Source organism: Acyrthosiphon pisum, chromosome A2 (genome assembly GCF_005508785.2).
Source record: "Acyrthosiphon pisum isolate AL4f chromosome A2, pea_aphid_22Mar2018_4r6ur, whole genome shotgun sequence".
Taxonomy (NCBI): Eukaryota; Metazoa; Arthropoda; class Insecta; order Hemiptera; family Aphididae; genus Acyrthosiphon; species Acyrthosiphon pisum.
This window is the reverse complement of record NC_042495.1, coordinates 94,891,412-94,914,564: the sequence shown is the minus strand read 5'-3', so window position 1 is coordinate 94,914,564 and position 23,153 is coordinate 94,891,412. Positions and strand designations below refer to the sequence as shown.

Genomic DNA, 23,153 nt, shown 5'->3' with positions numbered 1-23,153 from the left:
ACACTCACTTGCACATATTATACACTTCGTTTACACATCTTGAGCATGTGTGTGTGTGTGCCGTCCGTGTATAGTATGTTTTATAAGAGTGGATTACGCTCGAGGAGGACTATACGACATAGGGTTGGCGGCAGCGCGGGGAAGGGATGAGGGATGCGCGCGACGTCTGCGGATCGCGGGGTCGTTTACACGACTGCGGATATGTATCCACGCGAGTATATTATATTATATCGCATTAGTATGATACGCGATCGGTGGCGGAATTTTTTTCGTCCCGGTGCTCGGAAAATGGCCGTTTCCGATTGATTCGAAAATCGAATATTTCGACGCGCCGCCATTCTTCAGCGTATAGATTTCCGTCTTATGCGTATACATCATGTTAATATTTTACCATATTAAAATTATATATAGGTACGTCGTCGTAAGCGCCCGCGCATACATGTTTTTATTCGATATTTTTTTCGCGTCGAACATCTGCCGCGCTCGGTGATAAATGTTGACAGCCATTATTGTGCGCCTCCGTATATAATATATGTGTAATTCGACAAACACATGTCCATCGCGCGCTGTGCACACACACCGAGGCGGCGGCGGTGGCGGTTATTAATTGCGCGTGTGTGTGACGTTTTTTGATTCCTCGCGCCGCCATCGCCGACCGAAAAGTGACTATCATTATAATAATATACGTACAACATACGTATAAACTGCACTTTTGTCACTCTCTGCGTAACTTAATATAATAATATTATACGCTTTGACACCGCTCTCGTATGTGCCTTCGGAGGATCACTGCACTTCGTCAACAGACGCACAAATAACACTCTCGTAAATCGCGTAGAAATATATATTTTGCCCCACGTCGTTCCTGATGGAATCGTATATTACATCGTGTGTAAGAGCGTATATATTATACTATATAATATACATCATAAATTTAATAACTAAAAACGTAATTCTCAGCTCGTGTATATGATAAAAATAATAATAATAAATGCATAATATTATGTGCATGTGCGGTGTTGCGGGTTTGTATATTATAATATACACGAGGAGGAGTCGCAGTCGTCACAATTTATATTATATATTATTATTATTGTATATTGTCGTCGTCGTTCCCCGCTCCAACTCGCGTGTATATTATAGGAGAGAGACCGGGAGAGTGCATTACGTTACGTTCGTATATACGTTTGTGTGTGTGTGCGAGCACACGTCACCTCTTGATTTATAGACACGACGATGTCGATGGTAATTAAAGTGGAAAAAAAGAGGGGCAGATGTCCCTCGTGTGCGGCGACAGCGGAGGTCGTGTGTATCACCATAGTCATCGTCAACATCATCGTCACATTATACTCGCGTGTGTATACACTGTGCTGCGGCGATGATGTTTAAGCGCTTTTATATTATATTACACGCCAAAGTACTCTTATGTGCAGCAGCAGTATGTTGGCTATAATATATTATCGAGTCTGTCGAACGGATAACGTTTTCTATTATATGAGTGACCTAAGTATCGAAATAATATGACATAATAATATATGTATAATATTTAAAAAAGGTGTTTTGGTAACGCCGTCTCCCGTCCCAGTTTACATGTGACCGACTCAGAGGTAGTCGGCTGTACAGGTGCATACAGGTGCCCCTTCCGATTCATGCTTACACGAGTATTATTACTATGTGTATAAACCAGTTATTTTGTAAGAGCTTTTTTTTTTTCTACAAATTCAAGTCCCCGAGACTGAAAACAAGAAGCATATTCAAAAGTTGATATTATAGTGGACATTCGGCCTGTGACACTTTTTAAGATTTTTTTTTTGATTTTACAATATTTTTGTATCGATATCGGTCGAATATTGATTATAATTAGATAGAGGCACGTAGGTTACTATTTTTCGTAAGACTTCCGTGTGACAATTTTCACAATGGATATTTTATACCGACCCAACTTTAGGTGTGCGATGTACTAAAGTGTATGTCTGCAGTGTAGATTTAGTTAGTTGGTATACTTGTATTCAACTTTATCATAATATTATTTTATAATATAGGCCCAAGTGATCGGACATTTTCTCTGGGTTTTTTTTTTATTGCAAAATGTTGTTATGTTTTCGGTGGCATTTCATTTGTCTCGTCATATACTTTTGTGATCCTTATTGAGTTAGCTGGAGTCGGATATCTGAGTCCACCGACCTTGTTCGCATTTATATATTATAGTTGAATGTATGTGTGCGTGCGTGTCGACGATCTGTTTGCGTCGGCCGGGACGCGATTTCCGACTGTTGGGCCGGATTAGACACGGAAAAGAACGTATAGATTTATTGTCGTGCAGCCTCCGGGTGTTTCCAAGTCCAGAGATCTAACGATTTTTTTCCCGCCATGTGCATCGACGACTATATGACGACGACGACGACGACAACGACTATATGTGACGTCGATCCCTATGTATGATATATAATGTAATATAACAAACGTGCGTGTACACGCGGATTTTGCACGGGCCCCGGTGCCATGTGGGGGGGTGTACTGGGGGGGGTTGACAGCTGATCTTTTATTGCAGCAGCTTTCTGCGGCGGCGGCGGCGGTGGCGGGGAATCCGTTTATTTATGATATCAAATACGCGTGTGTGCGTGCGTAATATATATTTTTTTTTCTCGCCCCGTTGTTGCGGCAAAAGACATAAATCAGTCAGAGGATATTTTCGACAGGGCCGCCGCCGCCGCCACGGCCGATCAGCGCCGTACGTACAAGCAGCAGCAGTTCGTCAGTACCCCGACGGACGGATGGCCATTAAAATTATTAATTACATAAATAACGCGCGCTCTCACCCCAATTGTATCACACACACGCACAATCTTTTGATGTCAAACCGATAGGACATAAATTACACAATTTTTTTTCCGTCCCCCTCGTCCCTCGACCCCCCCCCCATCGCGTCGATAATATTTTCAAATGCACTACTGTGTGTTATAACGCGCGCGCCCGCCGCTTTTGTCTCGACCGCGTGTGCCCACGTGATATATATTATCGAGTAAATAATAATATATATATATATATTTAAGCGATGTCACCGTTTTTATCGGGGTGCCGTGTGATTCTATAGAATTTCGAGGGAAAAAAGCGTTTTTTGTCCTCCCGAAATCCTCAAACGCATAAAACGCAATAATATAATAATATCATATTTTTATATAGATCATAATTAGACGACCCATTCAAATCCCCGATAACGACCGATCATCTATAGATACCTACCCGCGTGTGTCACGTCGGCCCGTATATATTATAATTCACTTCATGGCTACCGCTGTTTGCTCACTCATATTATTATACAGCATCAGTGAATGTACATTTTCAAGTATATTAAAAAAAAACGCCGTCTCGGGAGATAACGATTAGACGTCAGGTACGTGCCTTTAGAGGAGATGGCAATGATAATTAATTTTCGTTTTAAATGAATACTGCGCCAATCAAACGCGTAGAAATAAATTTCGTCGATCACGCGTTACGACTTGAATAAACATTTTTTTCTATAAAAATCGCTTACGTTTGGTTCGGGCCCTCCTCCAATTCTACCTCAACAAAATCTATTAATATCTGATATTGATAACAATTAATGGAACGACTGAACGTATTCGGATCCATTCTACATATTGTTTTACGCGCACTTAGCACATATAGAATATTAAGTTACAGTGTACACTCAGATCGGTCTGAGATGAGGTCAGCCGCACAGTAGTGTGTACATACGCACTAAAACTACGCGTCAGTCGTAAAAATAATCGTCTTCGCCGCCGCCACCGATGACACTATAGAAAACCATGTGTTTATGTGTTATACGACATTGTTTCGTTTTATCACATCAGTTGTGTGTTTTCGGTCGCGTCGCAGGTGCTCCCGTCGGCCGGACGTTATAATATTTAATAATGCTTTTTTGAAGACGATATAGGAAAGATAGACGGTGGGCGAGTGTGAGTGAGACAGAGTGAGAGAGTAAAAACGATTTCGGAGCTCTCCTGGCGCACACACACACACACACACACACACCTGATGTGTTATATACGCTATAATAATAAAATATACATGTACACGGTGTTCGCGGCGGTGGCCAATAAAATCGTAAAAAAAATAACACGAAAAACAAGCCACGCCGCACTATGATGATAATTTACGGACAATTTATTTATTTTGTGCTTTACCTCGAGTTACGACTGTGGCAGTTGGGCGTCCTATCGAGAGGAGCACAACAATATGCATAATATACGCGTCTACGCGTTTGCGAGCGTGCGTGTGTTTATTTTTCGTATTTTTTTGAGAACGTACCAAGAAGTTTGTAGACTTGGTGAATTGGGTCGGTAAAATTAACTGGCGCGCACGTGTGTGACAGGCCGCGCCGGCGGTGGCGGGAAATCAAAATAAATCAACCGGCCGACGAACACGAATAATATAATAATATGACTCGTTTCGCGCGCGAAGATTTATGCCACGACAGCGAAATGCTGCCGAGTTGGTTGCGAAACTTCAAAATCGAAATAATAATATTCTCATTTTAGGTACCTCCTATATAGCACGGTACATACAACAGCTCTGGACGCTCGCGCGTTATGATATATTATATTTGGAACGATTAACGATATCCGAAGCCTGCAGCCGAGTCGGCCGGGCACTCGGGCCAACGATTTGCGGTTTCATTATAAATTCCTATGTGGCATAATGTATTTTATAATAATATATAATATAATATGACCGCGACTCGAAAGAAAGCACGACTTACCTACCGCGCACGTTCATACCTATATATATATAAATAATAATGTATAATACTGCATATTGTGTCCGTGTATATTATGTGTACCGGCTCGTGTTCATTAGCCGAGTTATGTCGTCGTCTGACCTGCCTCCACTCGTCCACCGCCCGAGATAACCACCTAACCTAACCGTTGATTTAAGAACGTTGATTACCGCGCACGGCGTATATATACCTTAGGTAGCCGTCTCGTATATATAATCGTGTATATAATATACGTATATGGGGTTTCGTTTTCGAGTCAATAATCGTATTTGTATACGGTCTGCACAGTGATACTTCGCTGAACCGGCGGAAAATTCGCATTCGCCGAGTGGCGGGAGACCATCTGACGGTACGCGTTTAATAATAATTGACCCTAATTTCCCGCATCGACAGTAATTTCGGTGGAATCGAGTTAAGCCCCGACGACTTTATCATGACGCCGTCTGCAGCAACGGTACAAAATTCGATTACCCTGCACAGACGTCCACACGACGGTCACGTTATAAGTATGCGACGCGTATACATTATACAGGTATATAATACTCGTATAGTATAAAATTCCACCTCGCCGTAATAGTGCATATAATATTATACCTAGGTATATGTATCTGCACCATAACGCATGTCGTATGTAATAATAATAATAATAATAATAATAATATGTGCAATGTGCAGCTGCATATGCGTCGCCGCCGCCGCCGGTGCACCATCGGCGCGTATCACACGACGACGATTGTCCAGAATAAAAACACACAACACACACACACACACACACACACACACACACACACAAGCACAAAACCACACACGCTCAAACACAAACAAACACACTTACGTTATATTTACATGGGGCCTGTGCCGATTGGCCGACCGGGGCCCGTCCATTTGGGGCGGGGGGCCGGCCGTGCGTACCCGCGACGACGGACGGACGGACGGACACAGACGCATTCGCTATCGCCACCGCGTCCCGCCGATCCGGTGGCGGCGGCGTTTGCATCGGTAATGAGGTGCTGCGCCGAGTTACGCGTCGTTTACGTACACAGGTATACAATAATAATATTATATACCTGTGCGTCGTACACGTTATATATATATCTAATATTATATAATACGCGTAGAGTCCACGGGCAGTGTGTCGTGTGCAGCGCTGCATCTATTGTGTCGTTGTTGTTGTTGTCGTTGTTGCTGTTGGTGCATCGGCGCACCGCTTTTGTTTTTAATCGATTTATCGCCAACCGTAGGTGTCCCCTCACCTCCCTCCCATCCCAATCAACAGGGGTCAAGACGACACCGTATACCGCGGTGGTATGCGTGGTTCAGCATGACGTGTACGCGTCGTCTTCTCGGGTCGCCGCGGCGAATCGTTTTCGTACGTCCATAGTACGGTTTTTTTTCTCATCTCGCGCGCGCGGACCGGTTTGCCGCGCGCCCGGCGCGTTTCGCCTCTCCGCCGCCGCCCGAAATCTCCTCGGACCGACCGATTTCTCCTCTCCTGACGAGGTATTTTTTTTTTTTAATTTTATTTATTTTGGTTTTCGCGCAACGCAGACCTACGCCACGGCGACGACGCGGTCATCGCTCATTTTGACAATTCAATGGGACCAAAAACGCGAGCCGGTAATAAACATCGCGTCCATATATATATATATGTGTCACGCCGTCGGTTATAAATTTCGAGCCATGGCGCGCGTGCAGGAGATTTATGGCCTTTGACGGTCGTCGATATAATGTACGTGTACAGAGAGGTATATTATATCTAGTGCAGCAAGTCTGCGCTGTCGAGAGCGTCTTTTTTTTTTTGACGGTGGGTCGGGTGAGCGGTTGCGTGCTAATGTGTGGATAGAAGTGGTCAGAAAAAAAAACCGTGCTCGTTTTAATATTAAAAATATTATCGGAAAAAAAATGCATCGACGCGGAGAAGACCGCGCTGCTGATTGACAAAAGGTGCAGGAATTTCCGACCAACAACGTGTCGCGCCGCCGCGTAAGACGTCAAATTTCGCGTTTATTCGTTTAAATTCTTTTGTCGTCAACCAGTTTGACCGGGCCCCGCCATAAATCACGCGCCGCCGCCGCCGCCGCTCTCGAACAACGCTGCTCGCGCGCACAATGGCCGCCGCCGCGTCTCGGCATTGCACAATATGCGCCCCGCTCGTATTATCATTATATATTATATTGGACACCAAAGGCAATAATAATAATATAATGTATGGTATTATATGCGCGTCCGCGTGTGCCCCTGTTGATTTTCCGCCGCATCATTTATTATAACCTTTTGCCGGACGTTTTTCTTATTATTTTCGCCATCACTATCGTGTCGTGTACGATATTGTGTGCCCACAACGACTATCACCTCGTACCTGGCCGTTTTATATTATTATTATTTATTTTTTTCACTCGGCCGCCCGGGGTACGCCAACACGTGTATATATGACGCTTAGGGTGCAGGTCGTCGTAATATTAATCAATCGACTGCGACGCCAGTCACCGGGCAATAATTTGACGCGGCCGAGATACTTCGAGGAATGCTAATGGTCCGGCCATGTCGGACCGGTGTCGAGTTCGCGCCCCATTTTTCGCCCTTCCCAGCCGAATAAATCAAAATTTATATTTTACTATAGTAGGTCATTGTTGTTATATAGAAGGTCCCGGCAGTACCTATTCGGCTTGGTTAGAATTTATTGAGATATTGTAGGAGTGAATATATAACCGTTATCGGTGTTCTCTCCAATCGTGTTTGCAAAAAATATATTAATTGTTATAGTATGATTTAATATATATATAGGTTCTATATTGTATACATTCGACATTTTATATTAACGTGAAAATGTATGACTACAATATAGAATCTAATGGGTGTAAAGCTCCTCCTCAAATTATTATGATAAGTATTTAAATATAATATATACTTTAAACATCACCCTCCCCGGGCCACGCGCCTACTTTTTCCCTGCGTTTATTCAGATGAGTATACGACCGCAACATAAAACTCTTAATATATACGTCTAGTATACGTCCTTTATTCGTGTAGATCGTCCTCTTATTCTAGACCGCAGTATATATATGTGAGAAAAACATTGGCCACGACCTGGCGCGTTCACTGCAGCAACAGTCGTCGGACAGTAACCTATGTGCACACAAACACACACACGCACACACATTAATAATAATATACGCGTACCTACGATGTGTATTGTACGTATATAATGCGTCTTTGGAGAGTGCGGCCATTGTTTCGGATAGTCCGTCGCAAAAATCGGAAAGCGTTTAACGACGACGACGACGAGACAATACCGCTACACGTTCGCGTACATATGCAAATTTGCCACGGAATTTGCATACAAACGCCGTACGGTATGGCGATCGAGAGAGGAGAATAAAAAAAAGGGGCGGCCGATATGTTATTATAATGTGCCTATAGCCGAAGTGGCGTGCGGGATAAAAAATTGTTTTATTGTGTGTGTGTGCAGGTCGATCCGACTCGAGGACAACGCGCCGCCGCCGCCGCCGTTTATATATATTATTATTGTATAGGCACGTCGTGCTCAGGTCGACGTCGTCGTCGCGAGGGAATAACGCGGCTCGGGGTAAGCTAGTTTGCGCGATCGTCGTCTTATTAATCGGCATATAGGTACCTATGCAGTATACATGCGTATTTTATCATATAGTCGCGTGCGGGTTGACTGATGGACTGACGTCGACCGGCTGCTGTAACCGCCGAGACAGAAGAATATATTATCGTTATTATTATTATATTATTATGGTTATTATTGTGTTTATATTGTGTTGTGTACAATCGCGCGTGTATACGGTATGTACGCGGCGCTGTGCGGTGAGGAACGTGCGCGGGACGGCTGAAAAAGGGGTTTGAGGTGACAAATGAGAATTAAACAGACGGCTCGCGCGCGGGAATCACCCCGAGCAGTGGAAGCAGGAGTCCTGGTCCGGGGTCGGGGAGGGTGGAAAACGCAATGACGTTATGCAGGCACCGCCGCCGGCAACTTAATGTTTAACGACATCACGTTAATTGGTGCGGTTACCAGAGTTGACAATTAATTTACGAGTCTGTTTGTTTTGGCGGTCCCGTCGTCGTCGCCGTCACCGCCTAATTTAGACCTTTCGAAAACGGATTGCCGCCGCACCGGACTGCGTCCCATGTGCTAAATACAATATACTAATATTTATATATACTTACGCATACGTTCTTTTACTCTCTGAAGTTTTTTGCCGTTCTATGTTTTCGTATTGGTATAGCAGGCTATGTAATATAAAATTCAATATTATAATCTCGGGGTATTACCGCGACCGCGGTAACATATGACGCCGCTTACCTATATATTATACAGTAGGTAATTGCGTCGATTTCCGCGTAGATTACGCGTCGCGCGTGCGCCACTCTAGAACCGACGACCGACGATCGGACTTGGGATAACAACCGTGCGCCTATACAATAATAATTATAATACATATAACCGACGAGCCGGTCGTGTTCGTGTGCCTTTGGATAGGTTTGGCGATAATAAGATGCGGTGGCAACGGCGGGTAACGACCACTTGCAGCCTGCGAGGAGTGGCGCTGACCGGTGGCGCTGAAACATAAAATATATAATAATAATAATAATAATAATAATAATAATAATAATAATAATAAAAAAACGGACCATCACGACCAGCACGTGAACAATAGACGATAAATCAGACCAATTAAAGGATATTTTCTTTTTCTCCGCATTCCGCGCACGCATATAATATTATATTAATATATATTAGCCACCGTCGCCGTCGCCGTTGCGATGGATTTAAAAAAAAATAAAAATAAAATGAACCGTACACGGCGCGGTAAGAATATAATATATTATTATAGGTACGTAATAGTCGTATAGGTAAGAAGAAGAGAAAAAACCACGCGCGCGAGCCTAATGATCGAGGAAAGCGTGGTGTGGTTTATTGGACGCGTCGTCTCTGAATGTTCATTTCATTACATTATATTATATAGAAATACTTGTACACCATTATAATACTATAGAGTACTAGTCTAAACATACACATAATTTTCTCCTCCGCTCCTAGCGTGGCGGCGGCGGTGGTGTACGCGAACTTTTCGTGGCGCTGCACAATGGTCGCGGGCATCGTGGTCGCGGGCATCGTGGTCGCGGGTGGGACACGTCGGTGCGCGGGCCGAAGGGTAGGACGTCGACGGTTTTAAGTTTTCTTAAACAACCCATTCGTTTTTTATCGGGCCATCTGCAAGGCGTTAAGACAATAGGCTTTGGGTCGTGACGACTTTGGACAGGTTCGAGAGATCCGCCCCAGGTTTTATTGTTTTTATATCGTTATCAAGCGCGTTCGATCTTGAGGGTTTGTCGGCCCGGAAAATTCGCGACCCCCATTGTCCTCTTCTTTAACTACACTGCAGCAGAGTCCGCGCACAAAAATAATGAATTCCGCTGCACCGAGACCTCGTCGTCTCGTCTTTGCACGCAAAAGTTTTTTTTCCTTATAATATGCCATACCATTATATTATTATTATTATTATTATTATTCGCTCTATCTCTCTCTCTCTCTCACTTTATTTTTTTTTCACCCCGTCCGCGACGTCTAAGAATAAAACGCGTTGATCAAAAAGACGAACGTCTGGGGAGATAATAAACTCTTTTCTGGGTCGTTTTTTTTTTTAGTAAATTATTATTTTCTGCAGTTGTTCTATAGCGTGCCAGTTTTGTTTTGTACTGCGCGTTCGTTTCGTGACAACCGTCTGCTGCGGTGTATATAGTATAATAATAATAATAATAATAATAATAATATATTATATTATAAGCCGCAGCGCGCGGTGTCGGCTCGTTAGGGAGGAGAACTATCGCTGGTACAAACCGAACTGTATTGCACCGAGTGAACTCGGCGGGTATCGTTTTTTTGAAAAAAAAAAAAGAAAAGAAAAAGAAATCATTGACAGCCAACGCCGTACAAATAAGTACAAACGACCCGTCGTCGGGCGGGCGTTTGACGACGACGGCGACGCGTACAGTTAATCTAAACGTCGACTCGACGGCAGCCCATTATTTCAAATTAGACTCTCATCTCGACGCGATCGGACGATCCTCTATTATTGCGTACATCGTACTGGCACAGTAGCACACACACACACACACATAATATTATACACGTCTTGCAATTATAGTGTACGTCCTACAACGAGACCGCCTCAATGCCTGCAATTACGCTTTCATATTATTATATAGGTAGATACGAGTTTGTTATCATTATCGCGTCGAATCCTTCTCCTATTTCTGCCCTCTGTACACATATACCCCAAGTATACTATTGTACGCGTTACCGTCGAACCGCATTAACACAGACATTCGTTTCGGTTTTACCAGGGGAAGGTGGTGAAGGCGAAGAGCCTCCAGCAGGCTACCAGGAAGACGACGGCGGCTGTCCGGAAGACGACGAGGACGAAGAGGAAGAAGAGGAGGAGGGCGTGTCCGGCGGATCGTCCGGCTCACCGCCGAGGTCTCCCATCCCGTCAAGCACGGACGTCGAACAAGACGCGGTCGCTAACGAGCGTTTGCCTCTGAGGTCAGTACGCACATACCATGGTTATAATATTATTATTAACATAGGTTATAGCTGGTACCCAATAATATACAGTTACGATTTATCGTTTTAGCACGATATGTGTATAATATATTTATAATATATTATTATATTGATATTGATATTGATATTGTATATTTAAATTGAGACTTTATAGGTACGCAAACCCCCCCCCCCCCCACCTGAAAGACGCGTTCCCATCAGGCGGTGGCGACAGCGGTCATTTTGGTGTTTAGGATTTATGTCTCTTGGATCGTGTGAGCGCGTTTCGATTCGTAATAATTAATGATTGTGTTATAATAATAATTCTTCACGCTAGAAATATTATTATAATAATATTACAATTATTTACAGTCGTTCGGCGTCGACGAGATCCATATTATAATTATTTATAAAACAGATTATTAATTTTCCTATAGTCTTGAATTATTATTGTTATTATTATTATTATTATTATTATTATAATTATTATAATACGGACGATCGTTTTCTGATGCCGGTCGTCGTATATAACACAATCTTAATTAAAACGTATAATTTAATCACGCACGAATAATATCGTTGTGTTCTATAAATATAATATATAAAGACGGTGATAATAATAATTATTACCATCGATACGGTTCGTTTAATTGGGCCTTGACATTATACTCTCGGTAGGAATGCCATTAAATTTATTCTGGTAAAATGGCCGATTTTACGCAATGTCACACACGTCTCGTCGATTAAACAAAAACGCCTCGGCCATAAATCTGGTTTGATGAATATGCGAACGTGTCTTAAGTACTTCAACGTCTTTGAAAATCGCGTCTGAATGTCAATTAATGCGCGTATTTTTTTTGTCTTCATAATAATTATTTATTCGTTAATATTATATAATGTTAAATTATCAATATTTATTTAATGATCTGATGTATGGTATAGTGTTTTTTGTGGTCAAATCACGTCGCGAGTAAATAATAATAATAATAATAATATGATATTAGGTATGCCATTACTGCACGTTCAGAAATTATTCGAATGTAAAGAAATCTAAATGAAGTAAAAAAAAAAACCCCGTGAAATTCGGCAATGCAATTTCGACCGAGGGCGACAATAATATATAATAATAATTCGTCCGAAAACTCTTCAAAATATGTATATATATAAGAGACGCTGGCGGCGGCCCCTATCGTGCCATTAAAAATGAACCGTTCCGAATGTCGACGACGGCGAACAGTGTCGTCGTCATCGAGCGCCCCGTAATGTGCTCAGGGTGTGTTGGTTTTGCCCGTTCATTTGAATTTTCATTTAGTCTTGGTTCGCGGCGGAGAGATGGCGGGACTCTTCGACTGATTTACGATAATGGCTCGGGTGCCGCCTCTCCTGCAGCGGCGGATAATTTCTTTTTTTTTTCGCCTACGCTCCGCGAAAGGAAGTTCCGGGTGCGGAGTGGAAACCGACAGTGTGTAGAGCGGTGCTATATAATATAGGGGTGGTGGTGACGCGAGCGGGAAAAAACTGTTATGACCTCCCCGCTGGGAACGTCAACTTTGTACTTTGGATTCGATAATTTTTAAAATATATCGCCCGTTGCTGCTCACGTCGACTCGACTATATATACCGCCGCCACCGGGGCACCATGATAACGTCGTCGTTCCACCCTTCCGCCGGCGCTACCGAAAGATACACCTTGTCAACTTGAATTCGTGACGGCATTATATTACAATTATTCCGGTTGCGCCGGAGACGACACTGCAAACTCCATAAATTGGTTTTAATGCGGCACTCGACTGAGTTTGTTTTTGCGAGAAAAGTCTTGCCAATATGAAATATTGTTCATTAATCTGTCTTGTTAGCCGGAAATTATTGCCGACGGAGGATCGAGTTCCGGGCGTGCAAATCCATTCCTCTCCTTCTCCCGCTAGCTCTCGGTCTCTCTTTATATACCCGCCACTACGCGTCGTCCCAACGTCCCGACCCACACCAGAAAAAAGGGCCCTTATATCAAATTCTGAATAATATATACGCTCGTGTGTGAGAGCGAGAGTGGATTTGTGTGTGTGTATATTATGCTCCGGAGCCACCAGGCACCGAGCCAAAATGGCCGCGTGCTAATCATTCGGATTGAAATCTTGTCGCCAACTCAATGTCGGGTTATGCTAATTGTTTCCATTAATTAAACCGACTAAAAAAAAAAATAAATAATAATAATAAATAAATAATAATAATGCAGTCGGTTGACTGAAATGTGTAGTTGGCAGATGGTACTAATAAAAAAAAACACGTCGTAATTAATGGAGAGGAGAAAAAAATATCAAGTAATTTTGATAAACGCCTTCATTAAATCAAGGACTTGGTCAATCTATTCGTGTCAATTTTTATAGTGCGTCTCGTTTTGAGACGACATTAAATGTCACCCGGTCATTAGTCCCGTGTTATTTCAGGTTTTCATTATATTTTTGAGTATCATTCTAAAATGTCTAACGTCCCAAAAGAAGCGCGTTGTACACCTTGATATTATTATTCACATCGATTTTACTATAATATCGACCTCGAATTCTTTTTAAAATTAAATTAATTAAATAATTTTACTATTTTGATGTGAATACGACGATGAGTAATGTTTTAAAACGTGAATATGTTTATTTTTTATGTTCACAGAGAAACAAACAGCCCGTCTAAAATGAGTAGAGGATCGCCGAGGAGCGAATCGAGTCTTCCGCCCTACGAAGTACCGTTGTTGGCAACCGTGTCTCCGGGACGTTCGCCACCATCATCGGACGTTCTGGACTTCAGTACGAAAAGGCCAGCCAGCCCACCGGCTCCTTCCCAGCCTGCAGCCATGAACCTCAGCAGCAGCAACGACGACTCACCAATCGACCTGACTATCAGGAGTAAGAAAATAAAACTCGACCCGTCGCCGGTATCGCCGTCCACTGACGCGTACAACCGGATGAGCAGACCTTGGGCACAGTATACTACACCGGTGATCAGGCCCATATCCAGGGGCGAGATGATGACGCCTCCAAGCGACCCTGTGCACATGTGGAACGGAAAGCACGGAAAAATGACGTATGGATCGTTCCCATCGGCGGCGAGCGACGCTACCAAAGCGCTGGAGAAGATGTGCGAACTGAGCAAGCTTCAAGACGAACCGAGATCGGTGCTGGCGCCGAGCTCGGGACGGCACAGCGCGTGGCAGTCGCACTGGCTGAACAAAGGAGCCGACCAGACTAAAGACGTGCTCAAGTGCGTCTGGTGCAAGATGAGTTTCCCCACGCTGCAGGCTATGTCAACGCACATGGCCGAGACCAAACACGGCGCCGCTTCCGCTCAAAGCATCCAGCCGCCCCCGCCCCCACCACCGCCACCTGTGTCCACGTCTTCCGGGCACAAAAATGATCTCAACATGTTGATCAAGGAAACAATGCCACTGCCCAGGAAGTTGGTACGCGGCCAGGATGTTTGGTTGGGAAAGGGTGCGGAGCAGACTCGACAGATACTCAAGTGCATGTGGTGCGGCCAGAGTTTCAGGTCGCTACAAGAGATGACCACGCACATGCAGCAGACGCAACACTACACCAACATCATTTCACAAGAGCAAATCATATCGTGGAAGTCCGCGGACGAAAACAAGTCGTCGAGTGGCGCTAGCAGCAACGCGAGCGCCGCGTCCACCAGCTCGCCGGCCGGCTCGGTGAACACGTCTGCCAATCACGTCAGTGCCGTGCTCACGTGCAAAGTGTGCGACCAAGCGTTCAACTCGCTCAAAGAATTGAGCGTGCACATGGTGAAGAACGCACATTACAAGGAGCACATGATGCGGTCTATCACGGAGGGTAGCAACAGGCGCCGGCAGACGCGAGAGAAACGGAAGAAATCGCTGCCGGTGCGCAAGCTGTTGGAGCTGGAACGGGCTCAGCACGATGTGAAGAACGGCGACGGAGGATATCCGACGGCTGGTGGTGGGTTCAAGGCAGTCAACGACACCAACCACCGACTTGGCCGGATCATCTGTGAAAAGTGCGGTGAAAAGGTGGACGTGGCCAGCTTCATGGAACACTTGCGGGTGTGCGTGACGATGACGGCGGACCAGAAAAACCTACTAAAGACCGCACTGATGTCGCAGAACTCGATGTCGGGGGCAATGGTGGAACCTGGCCGGGAGAAGAGACCCAAGAAGGAGCAGGACAGATCTCATGCGGCGGCTGACCTGTCGATGAATAAACCATCCGCCGCCGCAGCCACCACCGGTTCGTCGCCGTCCGTGCTCAACGCCATCGAGAAGCTGATCGAGAAGAGCTTCGACTCGCGGCTCCGTTACGGGACTTCGGCCACAGGTGCTTCAATCGGCGAGAGCATACTCAAGCGGTTGGGCATCGACGAGAGCGTGGACGCCACCAAGCCCATAATGGACGTGCAAGCGATGAGCTTACTGCGCAGCTATCAATCACTGGGCCGACACGAACGGAGTGGAAGTGAGTCGAGCTCAATGTCACCCGAGCTGGCAGCCATGCGGAGCGACTCGACCACGCCGGACCGAAAATACGAACCGGCCGACTATCAGCGCATGCGATCGGTGACGCCCAAGTCGACGCCCGAACGGCACAGTTCGCCCAAGTCGACGTCGTCGTCGTCCGGCAAAGGAGGTCACGGTGGTCAGGAGATCACCGGTGGCGTAGAAGTCAAGACCGAGCCGACCGGCGGGCCCGATGAAGGTTGCGTCGCCGGTGACTTTGAAGTGAAAAAAGAATATGTGGACGAAGACGACGTGGTGGCCAAGAGCCCGGCAGAGCGGCGTGCCAGGAGCCGGGAATCGGCAGAGGGTTCGGTGGCGGATGAGACTAACGGATCGAGCCGGGGCCCGACACCCACCAATGTCAAGAGCCCGCTGAGTCCAGCCGGCAGCGACAAGTCCACCACGGATAACGGCAAGAAGACGCCGGTAACGTCCAGCAGTCTGGGAGCGCTGTCGTCGATGTTCGAGAGTCTGACCTCGGCTGCGAACAGCGGAGGCGGCGGTTCGTCGTCTTCTGCCAACGGCGACGGTGGAGGCGGTGGAAAGAGCGGTGGAGGAGCTAGCAGCCACCCTCTGGCCGCTCTCCAGAAGCTCTGCGACAAGACGGAGAACCACCATCACCCGCACAACCACCATCACCACCACCGGCCCAGCAGCCGTTCGTCGTCCAACGCGTCCGCCACCAACGGTGCACAAGCGCAACCCATGTCACCGCCCGCGTCCATCACGGGCAGCACCGCGCCCGGCGCAATCTTGGCGTTTAGCTGGGCGTGCAACGACGCCGTGGTCACTGGCGACTCGATCATGAAGTGCGCTTTTTGCGACACTCCGTTCATATCCAAGGGCGCGTACCGGCATCACCTGTCCAAAGTGCATTTCGTCAAGGAAGGCATCACGCCCGAACCGATTATGCTGAAACCAGCCTCGTCGTCTTCGGCCGCCGCCGCCGCTGCCGCCGCTTCGTGCCACCAACAGTCTTCGTCGTCGTCCGCGGCCCATTCGCCTTCGCCTTCGCCCTCGTCTTCTTCGCAACACAAGTCGTCGCCAAATCACAACAACAACAACAGCAGTAGCAACAATAACAACAACAACGGGTCGCCGTCCACCTCGGCCGGCGCCGGTGGAGTGAAGAGTCCCGAAGCCAAAAACGGTGGCGGTTACGACGAGAGTCCGCATTCGAAATTCCTCAAGTACACAGAGTTGGCCAAACAGCTGTCCAGTAAATACGTCTAGTCAACGCGACAACGCACATTTAACGCGAGTCCGTTATTACAAGCACGGTGTATACGATGATAACGTCGTCATCGCGGTACCTATTTTATAATATTATTTTGTATTATACACATATTGTTGATTTCACTATATATTATTACGACTGACGTACGCCCGTTATTGGTTAAAAATATCGTTCGTGCGCGTCAACCCCCCTGTATATATGACATAGAATCCGAACATTTATGTATAACACACGCCCTACATAAAATACCTTATTAAACGTCTAAAACTTCTATTACTACTACTACTACCTACTACTACCTACAACTACAACTATACCAACACTACCACTACTATTACTAAAAAAATATAGACGCCTAGCGTGATGTCAAAAAAAAAAATCATATTTTTTAATATTATGTACTTAATCTTCCATGTATGATGTATGCGAATTGTATGGCGTCAAAACCATTACCTAAAATACAGATGTATACGCGTTAGGAAAATAACGAAACAGTGACTTGTTTTTTAATTTTTATTTTGTTAAACAATTTTTAAGAGAAAACTAATTCGCGAAAATTAATATTTATTATAATATATAATAATATATACATATTATAATATATTATTATTATCATAACACGATACGCGAACGAATGTCCTTTATATTATGTATACGCGTTTACTCGATAATATTATTATTATTGTCCGCGTCGTTAGACTAACGACATTTTATTAAAATATGATATATGAAAAATGTTAAATTATTTAGTACGATATTTGTAATACTATTACGTTTACGATACGTTTCTGCTCATACGCTATATAAGTGTTCTGTGTTAAAACGGATGTAACTTTAAGGATAAAACATTTTAAAAGGCTGTCACGTCAACTATGTATAACGATTAATGCTTAAGTGTAGAGTTAATTATTTTAATCGACGATAGGTTAAGGATTCATTCATTTTCCGGTTAGACGTTTCCGTTTCGCGGAAACCATTCCACTTTGAAAACTAAACAATGTTTATATTATATAAAATTTAAAAAAAAACCCACAAAAAAAAAAAAACAATTATGTATACTTAAAATATTGTTCTTCGAAAATACTACGTCGCGTTCCTAATCCGGCTCGTTTTGTTTGCGTTCGGCTACAGACAAAAAAATTAATAATAATAATTGAAAAGGACGATACCGGCCACGATCGGTCTCGCACACTCGAATTTTAATTATATTCATTCAACCCGTTCCCCGAAGCAATTAATTTTTTTTATTATAGTTATTACCTAATTATTATTAATCAGCCAGTAAGCAAAATAGTTACCATTTAAATAATTTTATTAGTTTTGTTGGTTATTATTTAATTTAATAATGTGGGAATGTTTTCTTTTTTTCGTGTAAAGTATTTGTCGTAGGTACTTTTTTTTTTATTTTATTAAGTATAATAATTTTTCTAGGGGAACACATAATAATATTAATTTAAAAAGAAATAATATTCTCAGCCATCGAACGGTGGCTACAAAATAATATTATGACTTCAGGTGCCACAACCAATCGGGAGTCGAGTGAATAATTTACGATAGATTTCCGTAGGTCATCATGCCGTTATAAATATTTTTATTTCCATTCGATTCGTTCTTTTAGTTGCGTTATCCATCGCATTGAAATGCAACTATTATGTTATTATATTATGTTTTACTATAATATAATATGTAGCCGGTACTCTACGATAATTTATAGTGGCTGATGCTTTTTTTTAATAATAATAAAAAAAAAATATTTTAAATTTTCCATACGAATAAATAATATTATTAATCATGATAAGTAAATTATTATCGAAAACAATTTGTCCTATATAAATAACATATTATAATATACGTGTATACGATTATAAAACAATATTCTATCGAAAAAAAAATACTAATTTTGCCATGTTTTACGTTCGTGTTTCGATTCTATCATATTATTATTATTATTATTATTATATTGTAGGATTTACTATTTTGTTTACAAGGTTACTATTACGATAAATTATTATTATTATTATTATTATTATTATTATTATTATTATTTTGTTTTTATTTTAAGTTTTTATCAGACTATGAAAAACCTTTTGTACATAATTAAAATATATAGTATTAGACATCAAATACGATTGTAATATAAATTGTACTTATTTATTTATTTATATAAAAAAGTAGGCAATATTTGTTTTAATTTTTAACAAATAATAAAAGACATTTCAATTCGACGTGAGTGATTTGCCTTTTTCCGCCATCCTTTTCAGATATTCCTGTCCTTTGACGACGATAGCAACAATAGGTGCTACCAAGTATTGTTGTACATTATAATACATAGCATAATGCGATGATGACGTCGAAATCCGTCTGCCCGTTTTCATCATTGCTGGGGAGTGTTGCGTCCGAAAAAATATGTAAATATTAACTTTTACATGAAAGTGAAATAATAACAAATAAAAATTATATAAAAATAAAAATAGTGAGAAAAACAGCTATTCGTTAGTAGGTTAGGATTTATATATTTGCAATAAAAATTGGTAAAATATTCATTTGGTTTATTAAAAATGATTGAAAAATGTGAGAAAAAAATACGACAATTTGGTACAATTGAAGATTGATGGTCTAAAAAAGTGCATTCAAAAATCAAAAGTTCTTCGACACAATATTGTGGACGTTTTGCACTGATACTTTGTATTTTTGGCACGTTAATCGAAAAAAGTCTAAATGAATTCGATGCATTAACAAAGCACGCAACTAATTCGCAATACAAGACGACTATAAATTATTCATATTACTGTGTAAGTAGTGTTTTTGAATAATAATCATAAAACTTAATTCTAATCTACAACTATTATAATATTCTATGTTAATAATTAAGAGATGAGATATAACAATAAAATTAAACTATTATACAATTTCTATCCCTACCTACTATAATTATTATATGCTAAGGTGGGCAAGTTAATGATAATAATTATTAACTGTGGCAAGTTAAGTTAACTCAATTAAATTGCTCTCAGTTAAGTTAAAAGTTAACGAAAAAAAAAATAATAATAACTACCTAGATAAGTTTAAGTCGAGATTGAAATAAACTTAACTTAACTCAGTTAAAAAAAGTTTATTTTTTTTCAAGTTACATTATTTTTAAGTTATCACGTTTAACACTGTGTAAACAATTAGATTATTATTATATAATTAGTAAAAAAAAGTGATCAAAATCGAAAAAGAGTCATCGAATCAGTATTGACTATGGTTGGTTCCGTAGACATGAAAATAAAATTAACTTAACTGCATGACAGTGATAATTAACCAAAAAAAGTTGAGTTACAACAATAAATATTTTAACTGAATAAGTGAATAAGTTAAAAACAAAAATAATTAACTAGTTAAGTAAAAAAGAATTAACTTTTTAACAAGTTAATGTCCACCTTTTATTATATTATGGTAGGTTAAATACTAGCGTTTAATTTGGATGGATATTATACTATTTTCTTCTCTCGCCACTGAAAAAAATATATACCATAAAACATACATTTTACGTGTTTGTAATATTATTGTAATATGTTATGCAACTAAATATGGTGGGAAAATATGCAGAAATATGCTAAATAAAGTAACCACTGTTTGATTCGATATGACGTGTTTTGTGGACATTATATACATAATATGGCATGCCAAAGCATATATAATACATAACATAATAAATCCTAGCGCATCGATTAAAACTACCGTAATTATCTGCAAAACTACTATTTAATGAAAAAATTCAAAACCGTTATTATAATAACTATAATATTGGCACGTCGTCATATTCTATAGGTTCAGATAAAAATTATTTATTTTGCATGATGTGTCTTATTTTGGGTACAAAAACCAATATTGTTGAAATCGAAATTTTCTTAAAAAATCTTACAACAGCTGAGGACAGTGGTAATAAAGTATAGGTCGGGACGTAAAAAATAAAGCCAACATTGCTATACGTTGTTATCTGCAGCGAGTATAGTAAGTCTCTAAGGTTATCCGAAACGGCGGTACGCCAATGTAGGAAAAATCCGCAGCTGATATCAAACAGCGGTTTCGTCACCGGAAAACGCAACTAGTTTTTCTCCGACCGGGAGAGTGAACGTTTGTATAAGTACGCTCGATGAGATACACCACGTCGAGTAGATGCTCTTGGCCTCTTTGACCTCTTAGGTCGTTTCAGTCAGAACTACACATTAATAAATATCTGTCGTCTCGTGGAAAAAAAAAGATTCTTTGCACCCAAATCGGCAGATCTCTACCCTTCGTATACTTACACTGCATTTTTTGATAGGCGCCGATTGATATACTTCGGGGAGATCGTTTCCGGAGACTTGTAAGTTGGAAGCCGCAGCGTTTAAAAAACTGCACAGACGAAAAAATCTGTTTTAAGGTCTATTTGTTAGGTCTATTTATAGGTCTATTTGTTAGGTCTATTTATAGGTCTAACCTATAGGTAGTGGACATACAGTATTCTCATATTTCACTCGAAAAGAGGACAGATAGATTGACAATTATTTATTGTTATACCATAAATAGACTAGAATAGGTGTATATATATATATATATATGCAAGTGGTTGCCATTAGACAAATTTATTCAAAAAATGGTAATAAAAATACCGAGGAATCGAGACATTAAATTTTTTTTTTTTGTTTTAAAAAATTATGGTAACTTTCACTACAATAGCAGGCCGACCTCATGCTCCATATTATAATATAGTATACCTACACGCCACCGTTATTTACGATTGTCTGTCCAGTTGTACTTATTCTAACAGTCACACAGCTCGACAGTCACATTCCGTTACAAGTATATTTGATGTAAGCACAAACACAAATAATTACAAGCCAACGGTATGTAATATTTTACTATCCAATATTTTTTTAACTATACTATATAGCATCCTGAAAATATCGATGCATAATATTTTAACAAAAAAAAAAATAAAAAAAAATTTAAAAAGATAGCAAAAAGAGTGATTTTCTATACGAGGTTTATAATATCAAGTATAGTGGTTACGAATGGTAATGTTAAAAAACAAAAATTTGTCAAACATAAACTATAATATTAGAACACCTATGAGTTGGTAAGTGGTATGCTTAATAATAATAAACCAGCTAAAACACATTAATTTATTTCGAATTTATTATTATAAATTACAAAAGTGAATAGTATTGAAGTGTATATAAAATTATGTATTATTAAATCTTAAAATTAATCTCATTAATTGTTTTCTTCGGTTCTGTTTGGAGTAGGTATTGATTTTTTTGCTGTACCTGTACGCAAAAATGTTTAAATACCTCGTAAATTAAAATAATAAATTCATTGAGTTTTGCACAATGATGGAATTTTTATAAGTGAATTAAATTTAAAACGTTTGATTTTTATCATCAATCATAATATTATAATGAATATAATGTAATTATTATTATTAAGTATAAAGTGTATCGTTGTTTTAAATTATATGACTACTATTATTATTATTATTATTATTATTATCCAAGTCAAATGCATTAGAACACACTTCCTTTTAAAATGTCAATGCGAATATAAAATATAAAATATGTAACAGATATATTAATAATATATAGTTACTTAAGTCTTACATAGTGATATCGATGTAAAATCTCACCTATAGTTATGAATTTATAATTAGTTTTCCCTTTTACCCTTCAAAATTACATTAATAATCACGAATCGCTTCATTATCGCGTGTTGACGCATAGATAATGTCCATTCAAGAATTTATTCGTCACTAAAATCGGACATCCTCCCGAAAAATCATCGGAATACGACACGACTGTTCACGTCATTATTTCACAGGGGAATTCGTATTCTTTTACGATAACGTTTTGATACATATACATTATGTCGAACGAGCCACGAGCGTATTGCGGTTTCATCTGTTGTGAATAATTGAGTTCAAAGTTTAAAAACGTCAAATTCGACGTTTCGTTCCGGGTCGGCGGTTTCCAATTTTTTTCCTACGTACCATTGTATGGGTCCACACAATTTGCTGTTTTCC

The 23,153-nt window shown here is 41.2% G+C and overlaps 1 protein-coding gene across 1 annotated transcript in view; it reads left to right on the top strand.

Moving 5' to 3' along the window:
• Window positions 1-18,363, top strand: part of LOC100159043 (protein tiptop) — a 63,189-nt gene extending 44,826 nt beyond the window's left edge. Inside the window, exons 2-3 of the mRNA XM_001946596.5 lie at window positions 11,156-11,354; window positions 14,016-18,363. Of these exons, the coding sequence (XP_001946631.2) occupies window positions 11,156-11,354; window positions 14,016-17,106 (3,290 nt within the window). The 3' untranslated portion in view covers window positions 17,107-18,363. The remainder of the gene's footprint in view (window positions 1-11,155; window positions 11,355-14,015) is intronic.
• Window positions 18,364-23,153: the final 4,790 nt, after the last annotated feature.